Genomic DNA, 10,303 nt, shown 5'->3' on the forward strand with positions numbered 1-10,303 from the left:
AGCTTTTTTGTGTCCAGAGGGACACCGGAGTACTGCAGCTTGTAAAAGTGATTTGATTATCATGAACTGGGCCATTCTACAAAACAAGCATCATTAGGGAGGAAAAAAAAAAAACTTGAAAAATTAAAATGAGCAGCTGATGCAGCTTGTACTAAGTGTATACTTTTTTTCTAAACATGATATACAAACATTTAGTAACTTTGTGTGTTCTTCATTTATTATTATTTTTTTTTCAAAAGGATGTTATATTTAGCTTGTTTCCATTTGTTATATTAGTAAATAGGCACATTATAAAACATAGAAATACCTTGTAAACATCAGATTTCCCTTTATAAAGTAATTTACTATCCCATAAATAATATATATATATTACAGTCATCCTTTCAAGAAATCTTTGTCAACCTGTACCATGATCTTATGATTCAAAAGTGGATATTTGTTGAGCTATCAGTATTAAAATATTGAGCTGTAATGAATATATTTACAGAATAAATTTCAGAAATGCAATGCTACTTTGTACTCATAAAGTTATATTTTTGTGAACACGTATCTTTAACAATTCACTCGTTCAACTCATAATACACAATTTACAAATTTTCATTTACAAAATAAGACTCTTATCTCAAATGCTGAACACAATTTATGGTTGCACATTTCTGATTGGACCGATTTTTTTTTTTTTTTTGCATTTTGCATTTTGTAGTTTCACAACCTTCATACAAAAATGTCAATGGACATTATGTGTTCACCATACAGTATATGCATCTATAGAATTTATATCAGTGGTTTTTGCATCAGGTCCCAGACCTGTAAAAAAATTGGACATGCCCAAAAATGCCTGCAGACCAACACTGATGTATAATTATATAATTACCTGCAGGTGATTTTGTGCCAAAATCCCACAGGGTTTGCCTGGAAAAGACAAGTTTTCTCTTCCATTTTAAAACTACCAGGACAGACTGTGACCTATTTTCTGGCTGCTACCCACCAGTTAGAAACTATATTATCTATAAGTATAATTGCAATATTAGTTTTGTCTCTCGGTCTCTGTTCATTTTGTAAACAAATACAAAAATAAAACCACCCACGTTCTTCTTGTTCTCTCTCTCTCTCTCCTGGCTAAAATGTAAGGTAAGGTGTTGCTCTGTCTGGCCTGAGCTAAGGTGAAAATGAAAAAAAGCCACAGGAGTGAGAGCTGAAGAGTGTAATGTTGATCCACCTCCTGTTTTCCAGCAGGGAAAGACTAATCAAACAACCACAGATGCAAATGAGGAATGGCCAACTGAAAGAAGAAGAAATGTTGTCTTTATGATATTTATTCGAGGTACATGTTATTTCTCGCCAAGAAAACAGCAGCAGTGATATAATGTGTGCTGCAGGTCAGACTCAATGTCATACTGATGACAGTGACTCACTGAAGACTCATATTTCATCATCTAACCATATTGTAACATAACCAACACATTACAAGTTCTAAAACCATGTTTTGTGGCATTGCAGTAAATTCATTAAGTGTAAATCTCACTGAGACACAATCATTAGTGTTGCTGCTAAGAACATGAGCTATGAAACATTGGCATGTAACTGTTTGTGTAAAAGCATGATGTGCTGCTGCTTTTTATTCAAGTTTAATCTGAAGCACTAAAATTACAAACAAATAAATAAATAACACAATCTACAAAGCACATAACTAACACTGAAACTAAAATGAAAACTTAAAATATAAAAATTACAGTTATAAAATCTACATACTTTAATGGTATATAAACATTACTAAAATAAATTAATTGAAGTTGAAGTACTATACTTAAAATAAATATAAAGCTTTAAAAGAAACAAATAAACATAAATAAACAGTAAACATAAAAGCACACAAAAAACTAATATTAAAATGAAAAGTAAAACTATGAAAATCAAAGGATAATTCAAAATATTAGTAAATAATATAATAGTACATAAATAATAAGAATTAATAAGTTGATGTTAAAGTACTACAACTGGAAAATAATTTAAAACTAAATGTAAATATTTAAAAACAAAGTACTAAACAACAAAAGCACATAAAATAACAAATGAAAATAAGTTCAAATTAATATTTAAACTAAAAATATAACAAAATCTAATTCAAAATATGATAAATTACAAATATAATGTTAAAATATCATAAAACTAAATTGAAATATTCAATAACAAAAACATGTACTTAATTTAGTAACTAAAGGTCCTAAAACTTTCACTAAAATTAGAAATTAAAGCTAAAATTAAATAAAATAAATAAATAAAAATATAAAAAAAATAATAGTATACAAAAAATATTAATACACTGTGCAGAACACCTCAGGCAACTAATTATCAAAACACTGGCACACACATTTCACTTCTTTAACCACACATTTGCTAAAAACATAATCCTTAAAGCTGCGGTAGGTAACTTTTGACGCTCTAGCGGTTAATAAACAGAACTGCTTGCGTCTTGCGGAAGAACATTGTAGCTGGATCTACTTCTCTCTGTTTATGTCTATGAAGAATCACAAAGGTGCTGGGTTACTCCACCGCGGTACCCCCGAAGCAATCTAAAATAGTCTGAATATAAACTCTTATTATAGGTGCACCCTAGTGATTCAGGACAAGCTAAAAACACGGTTTGAAAAATGGATTCATGCTGTACTCGCTTATTATATACATTTTTCTACATTTTGAACACAAACAAAGTTACGGACCGCAGCTCTGATTGGTTGTTTTTTACCGGGAGCGCATGACTTTCTGCAAATGGCAATAGGACCACCGGGAGGAGCAAGAGGAGCTTGATTTTTTCACAGATTATCTGTCTCATATTCTACTGTCAGGACATAATGACAGGTTTAATAAATATGTAAAAAATATTTTTTTTACAAAAGTTCCCTACAGCACCTTTAAATTCGTCATCTAAATCTATCTGCCTATTCAGGGCACTTTTCTTTAATTAGAACATACTCTATCCAGCACAGTTTGAAGTTGAATGGGCACACACAGTCTTAATTAAAACCTCACTGAAGATAGCCTTGAAATCAAGCAACTAAAAGCCTTGCTTGTTGTTACTGCACCAGCCAAATATTTAACGTGTGCTTTTAGTTTGACCACTGCTGACATGAGCTTATCGTTTGGCTAGCTGGCACTTTTGTTTGGGCTTGAAGAAAAAGGTTTGCATTGTCCTCTATCAAGGGCACTTTACGAGAAGGAAGGGATGTTGTGCTAAAAGCATGTCTGGAAATGACAGTTCTCTCGTATCCTCTGGCTTCATTGGCTGCGCTCGCTCTCGTAAACAAGTCGTGCTAAAAGGCTGGAGTAACAACTTCGTGTGAATTAGAGACAGGATGCATACACTACGACCCAGAAAAAAACATTTACAGAAACATTCAGAGCTGAATAGATATTTGGCAGATTTTGTTTGCTGTTTGCTTCGAACCCCACTGACAGTGCTGATTTAAATCCATGAAAGCAATACTTTTAAATGAATGATGAAACAAAGAAAAGCTTTTACAGCACAGGTGTTAAGAAACAGAAATGCAGTTCCTCTGTTATTGGTCAGACAGAGAGATAGCTCCACCACAAACTCAAGCCATTGGTCAGTGGGTCTGTGTTACTGTCAGCTGTTCGGGAAGCTCAAACTAACTGATCAATGCTTGATAGTGGAACAAAACACAATATGCTTAGTTTTCAGGAAAATCACATGCACTGTAAATAGCAGCTCTTCATATTAAACTTATTAGGTTGACCTCAAAAGACACGGAACAATCCAAAGAACAAGACTGTTGTGTGTTCTCATTAATGTGAATGAGGTTTGATTAGACACCAGTTCCCTGTGCGACCATTCACTAAAATAAACTACAGCTTGGATCTTCCCAGAGCGCAGAGACACTTGGCACTCACGAGTTCCCCCAAAAAGATCAGAAGGGACGATACAGGAACTGGCAGGCGTCTAACCTGGGCGATGAGCCAAGAAGACGAGAGACAAAGGAGGAAAACTGAGAAAACATGAAAATATTCCCAAGGCTAGAGAAGGGAAAGTGTTGCAGCGAAGAGCGGGAAGAGCGAGAAGAGGAGAAGAGCGAGGGAAGAGCGAGAAGAGGAGAAGAGGAGAAGAGGAGAGGAGAGGAGAGAAGAGAAGAGAAGAGAAGAGAAGAGAAGAGAAGAGAAGAGAAGAGAAGAGAAGAGAAAGCAAAAGAAGAAACAGAATAACAGAACAAACTCCAAAATAGATTAAAAAAAAATAATAGAATAGAATAGAATAGAATAGAATGAACACAACAAAAGTAGAACAGAGGAGAATGTCACAGAACAGAACAAAATAACTGGCAAAGAAAATAACAGAAGTACACAAAACAACAATTAAAACAAACATTAACCATGAGATAAAATAAATAGCACAAATCAGAACCAACCAATAAAAAAACAAACAAACAAGATAATCATAACAGAGCAGATTAAATGGCACAGAACAGAACCATAACATAATATAACAAAATACAGTAGCCCAAAGCAGAAAAATATAACAGAACAAGATAGAACCTTAACATGACATAATACACAACAAGAGGAAATAAATAAAACTAACATATACCATACCATAATATAATCGTTTACATAGCCTCCTCAATGCTGCAGAGATAGATGTGTCAACATACTAACTCCAGAGCTGGTAAATACTTTACAGGGCCAATTTGCCATGAAATCCTTGTTCCTCTAGGGGGATTGAATTTAAATTATTTGTCTTATTCTCTGTTGTGCCCTGAACTCAGTCTGTGCCCACAGTTAGATGAAGGGTAGAATAGGTAAATTGTGTGTTAATTGCACCACAAGAGACCATAGCTGTACTATTAGAGATATGATATTAAATCTAGCTTGCTTCCAAAACAACATGCCTGCATGTATTTTAGGAAGTGATGGAGGGTAATTGTGCATTACCACCTAGGGGTGTAAACCAATGCAAAACCATGCAAGGGTGAGGGAGAAATCCGACATCTTCTCAGCCTGGCGCATGAACATCAAGGTGACTAACATTCCTAGTGTAGTCGCAACTGATTTGCTTAAAACCAGGTAAGTGGGTGCTAGACATAATAAGTTTATCCCTTACCGGTAGTGTGTTTGTTTATTCGATTGACTGTGTTGGATTTTGTCTTTGCACAGCAACCAAGATTTTAAAACTCAATTACTATTGCCAAAAAACACCTCACAAAAGAAAAAACAAAGTGCAAGTTTTGGTTATTTGTAATCCGTATTACGCACCCATGGCAATAGTTCAATCATTAAACAGTGTGACAAAACATTGTAAAAACACTTAAAGTGCCTTAATATATTTCATATAAAAATATCAAATTCAGTAATCTCTATATAAATGATGCATTGTTTAAAAAGACAAGCAAATGAGACTGGAATATGAACACAGTCCGCTTTATGGTTCAGTGTTTTCCTTATAATGGTTTCCTATGGGAAACAATTTAACGTGAAACTTTGCACATTGCGTTTATATTCTGGCTTCATCTGCTTGCCTGCACAAAATAATGTGTTTACTGAATTTTGCCTTTTAATATCTGCATTTTACTACATTATTAAATGCAAACTGCTTAAAAGTAACTGGCGGTCATTGGAGCAAAGCTTTGTTTTGCTCTCCAGGTGGGTGTTCCTGTGAGTGTGTGACGTCACGTGAAAACAATTAATTGTGGGCACTAAACCTTGATTTTACTATTACAACAAGGTACAGACTGATCCGCGTCTCACTAACCTAACAAATATGCATTTCAAGTCAAGTCATTTTAAGGCACTGTCCACAATCCATGCTTTTTCAAAGCACATTCTTCCGAATATCCATTTGTTTTGTAATTTCGTAATTTAATGTAGTATCAGTTCTGAGCTCATTTCAAATCAACGTGGGCATGAGTCATCTCAGTCAGTTCATTGATGAAGTAGGATTTCTGTCTATTTTGGATATAAACTGATGACTCTTGTGATCTAATTAGTCGGTTTTGCTAATCAGTCATAAAAAAAAAGAGACGCACCAATCGAGTGATTCAGTCAATAAGATAGCAATGCAATGAAGAACCTTAGGGTACAACGCTCTCAACAGCAAATTCAACATGCAGTAAGGACAAAATAGTTCAGTATAGTGGTTTGTTACCTCTCTGGGCTTCCTATGTCTGTCCTTGCCTTCACTATGCCGGTCTCTTTCTTTCCTTTCCTCCCCTGTGTGACTGGAGTAAGAAACAGTCCTCCAGTCTCGAGGCGAGTTGGTGATACTGGCCACTTTGGACTCAGTGGCACTGTTCTCTTCGTTTAGCGACCTGGATGACCTGCGAGTGAGCATGGTCTTCTTTAATGCTTTAACCCTGAGGCTTTCACTCCCATCAGCCTCCGAGCAGCACCATTCTGGACTTTTTTCCACCTTCATGTTGTGTCCAGTGGTGTGACACTGGAAAACGTGAGGCGAGAGGTTCGCGTCAGTCTTAATCTGTTCCACGTGACCATTATCACTTGATTTCCCATTGGCCTCCGGTTCTTGAATCTTTTCATCCAGTCTAGTGAGCTTCGAGAGGACTTGAGAGATCTCCCCTCGCACCCCTGAAAGAGATTCAAGCTTCTTCTCAATCTCGCCAATCCTGAGTACCAGTTTGCAGACGCTATCTTTGAGCTCATCATCTGAGTTCTCCAGTGACTGGAAGAGGCGGTCGAGCTTGATGGTGGTTTTGCCCAGCTTGACAGTGTTGCGTTCAGGTGAGCTGTCCCCATCTGATTTCGTCACCTGAGACAGTGAGCCGTTGCTGTTGTAGCACGATGACTGCACAACTCCAAGAGAGTCACAAACACTCATGTCATCCAGAAAGCGAAAGATGTCACTGATATCGTCGCTGACAATCTCAGAGTCTTCTTCTGAGTGTTTGAAGGGCGGCCTCTCTCCATATTTGTTGTGGCCGGCGTAATCTTTCGCTTTCCTAGTTTCGGATTGTTCTGTCTGGGTCCCAACACTCATGCCATTGTCCACATTGCTCGACTGAAATGATGGACAGTTGACACTCTTGTCCTTGTACCTTTTCCCAACCTCCCTTTTCTCAACAGTGGCTCCGCAAGCCACTGAAGTCAACTCTTTTGTTTTGGTTCCATTGAACTTCTTTGGGAAACCTGAGGGAGAAGCAGTGGGCTTGTCCTTTGCACACTGAAATTGCTGGCCATTTTCCATGACACTGACATTATGACGGTGATTGTCCTTTACCACTTTGCTGTTCAAAAACGACCTCTCAAAGTCAGGACCTTCTTCGGTATTGAGACTCAAGCTCTTGACAGGCCAGGCTGGCTGTTTTCCATGCTTGCTAGAAGTCCTCCTGCTGCTCACGCACTCGGAGACCGTTGTAGGTCCAAAGTACGTGGATGCTTGCAAGTCGTCCAGGCTCTCATGCTTCACCCGTGCTTTGTTCTGAATTGGTGAACTCATGGGTTCAAAGTAAGGGTTGCTGTACGGCAGCTCGAAACTGTGATTGAAGAAAGTGGGAGGCTTGTTCAGCTCCCTCCTGTGATGGTACTCGCCACCAGCTTTGGGTTTCGCTCTGCACTCCATAGTGATCACGTTGGGTGAAAAGGCAACAAGGTTGTGGAAATCCTCTTTGAAGATATTCCGCTTTTGCACGCAAGAGTGCACGGTGAAAGGCTCTCTGCTAGACATGAAAACATCCTTGATCCCTGGGTTGGCATGGAGAGATTCCTGGTCAGTTGTTGACTCGCTGTCGATGTCCATGGGGAAGTAAGTGCTCTGCATCTCGCACGGCGGAGGACTGACGGTGGGGTACTGTGGCAGATGCTGCAGTTTATCCAGTGATGCTGCCCTACATTTCAGATTGTTGGTGACTCCCAAGCGGAAGTTGGGTTCTGAGGTTGGTATAAACTGCTGGCAGTTATTGCAGTCAGATTTTGGGCAGGGTGACTTCCGAGAGACATGATGTCCCCTGGTGTCCAAGAGGTTGTACACCCTGTCATTATCGTTGAATTTATACACATCTGTGTCAGATCGACAGGACTCAAAAGACTGGTTCTTGTGAAACTTGGGTCTCGGACCCATCGGCAGCTTGTCTTTGGCCATACCTCCATTCATCTGGATGAGATTAAACATGGTGACAATGTCCGCCGCCACCATGAGCTTCTTGGACTGTTGGTCCTCCACCGAACATCTCATCTTGTCTTTGAACAAGGTTGCGGGGAAAGCTGGATCCAAGCATGCTGTGTAGAACAGCAGACTCCTCAATTTAGCCAAATGGACCAAATCAAACCGGGCACACAGGGACTTACAAAGGTCTTGGTACGAAACAGTACTGTACTTAGTATCCAATTCCTCCAAAATCCTCACAAGGAAGAGGGAATACTCTGGCATGGCATCCATTGCTGTTTTGAGTCTTGATTTTGTGAGGAAAGGACAGCCTGTAGGGGACAGATGAATGATTAGTGACTGAAGAAATGTGAGCCATCTGCCAAACTACCATAAAAACCATATCAAGATGCACGACTGTAACCATCATACACATACTCTGAATATTAATTGATCAATATGTTGTTTTCAATGACTTCTGCAATGGGCTCCAAATGTCCAAAAAATATATATAATGTATTTTATTTATTTGTTTTAAGAAAATTAAGATAAAGATAAAGATAAAGACAAAAAGCAGTGTATTTCATATGGCATAAAATCAATATGAAATACTTAAGATATTGCACCATTTATACATATATCACATTAATTATGTGACTCACTTAAGCAAAGGATCAGATTTTAAGCTTTAGTTAAAGCACAAGATGCTCTCTAAAACTCAAATCATGCTGGATAATTATTCAGTCTATGCCAGCTTAAGTTACTGTCACTAAACTGTCATTGAAACTATTCTGAGAAATTCTGAAATAATGCACATGCACTGCTTACTTATACCTAAATAATACAAATTATAGTGCTTGTAATTAAAAAGCATTATTTCGATAATAGCTCAGACAGCTGATCTGGGAGAATTTCATGAGAAATATCTGAGTTCATATTGAGATCTACTGACTTTGGTATCATTAACAAATCTGAGTACAGTTTCAGATATTGTTGAGATCTCTTCTGAAACTCTATAGAAGACACACGAAATTATAAAAAAAAAATATATATATATATTATTTTTTAACATGGTAAAGCAAAAGTCTCCATTTGACTTCCCTGCTGTCGATGAGAAATATGAAAATATGAAACATGAAATAAATCACATATAATATTTCTTACCTATGGGTTTGGACTGCACTGTTCATTTGGTCCCTCCGATCTTAAATATAAAAGAAAGGAAACTGATAATCATTTGCAATGAAATCTTATAAGAAAGCTGAACTACTGAAATAAGAAACAATTGTTCTACACAAGCAACTATTGCGGTTTTAGTTGCATAATAGGACTGCAAATCAATTTGCACTGCATTAGAAAAAAATCAATTAGGGTTAAAAAAAAAAAAAAATATATATATATATATATATATATATAAAATAATAATAAACAGCACAAATGAGCACATTCACAATCACGAGACTGTGCTGAAAAGGCTGACTGAAAATCATCCAATATTTGAAAATACAAAAATTGTCAGATCCATAATAAATCATAAACAACGGATAAAGAACACACACCTATTTTGCGGTCCCATCTGCTGTCCTCTGGATCGACAGCGGAAAAACTGGGCAGCAGTGCATTATTAATCCACAGACATTTCTTAGCAGTTGCTCGACACAGCATCAGCACCATAAATCCCCGCTTCCCCCTGACCACTGGGAATGCTATGGAATGGCCTCTCTTCATCTGTATCCCGTCCGGATCGCAGGGGAGTTTGGTGAGGGAGCTGCTCTCTCTCCATCTGGTCGAGCTCAGAGAGCTCAACTCGTCTTTGTTTCCACCTAGAATTACGTAAATTCACCTTAAGACCATCGCGAGCGCGTGGAGACAAATTGAGGAATGGGCAAACGGGAATTTAGTCACATTCTGCATTTAATAGAAGGCGGTGCGTGACGCGTCAGTGGCTCAGACATGCGGGAATCGCAGATCGCAAACACTGCATTAAGATACAGCTCGACTCTCTAGCGCTCTTCTAACACACCTCTGTCTGCATCTTCAGATGAATGCGTGTTTAAATGGGAAACAAAACTAATGCAAAATGATCAAGTTGAAAAACGAATCTCCGGAGCCTCTTGTTGCCCGATAAAAAAGAGGAGAACGGGTTACTTGTCAGTTTATTTAAACACACTGTATGAGATAAGTTGTCACAGAAAT

General features: G+C 37.8%; 1 protein-coding gene across 1 annotated transcript in view; it reads right to left on the reverse strand.

Annotated features, from left to right (window-relative positions):
• LOC128017383 (major intrinsically disordered Notch2-binding receptor 1-like) overlaps window positions 1-10,094 on the reverse strand; it is a 28,004-nt gene extending 17,910 nt beyond the window's left edge. The window contains exons 1-3 of the mRNA XM_052602751.1: window positions 9,667-10,094; window positions 9,272-9,311; window positions 6,155-8,439 (exon numbers count right to left, since the gene is read on the reverse strand). Of these exons, the coding sequence (XP_052458711.1) occupies window positions 6,155-8,401 (2,247 nt within the window). The 5' untranslated portion in view covers window positions 8,402-8,439; window positions 9,272-9,311; window positions 9,667-10,094. The remainder of the gene's footprint in view (window positions 1-6,154; window positions 8,440-9,271; window positions 9,312-9,666) is intronic.
• Window positions 10,095-10,303: the final 209 nt, after the last annotated feature.

This window comes from Carassius gibelio, chromosome A7 (genome assembly GCF_023724105.1).
Source record: "Carassius gibelio isolate Cgi1373 ecotype wild population from Czech Republic chromosome A7, carGib1.2-hapl.c, whole genome shotgun sequence".
NCBI lineage: Eukaryota > Metazoa > Chordata > Actinopteri > Cypriniformes > Cyprinidae > Carassius > Carassius gibelio.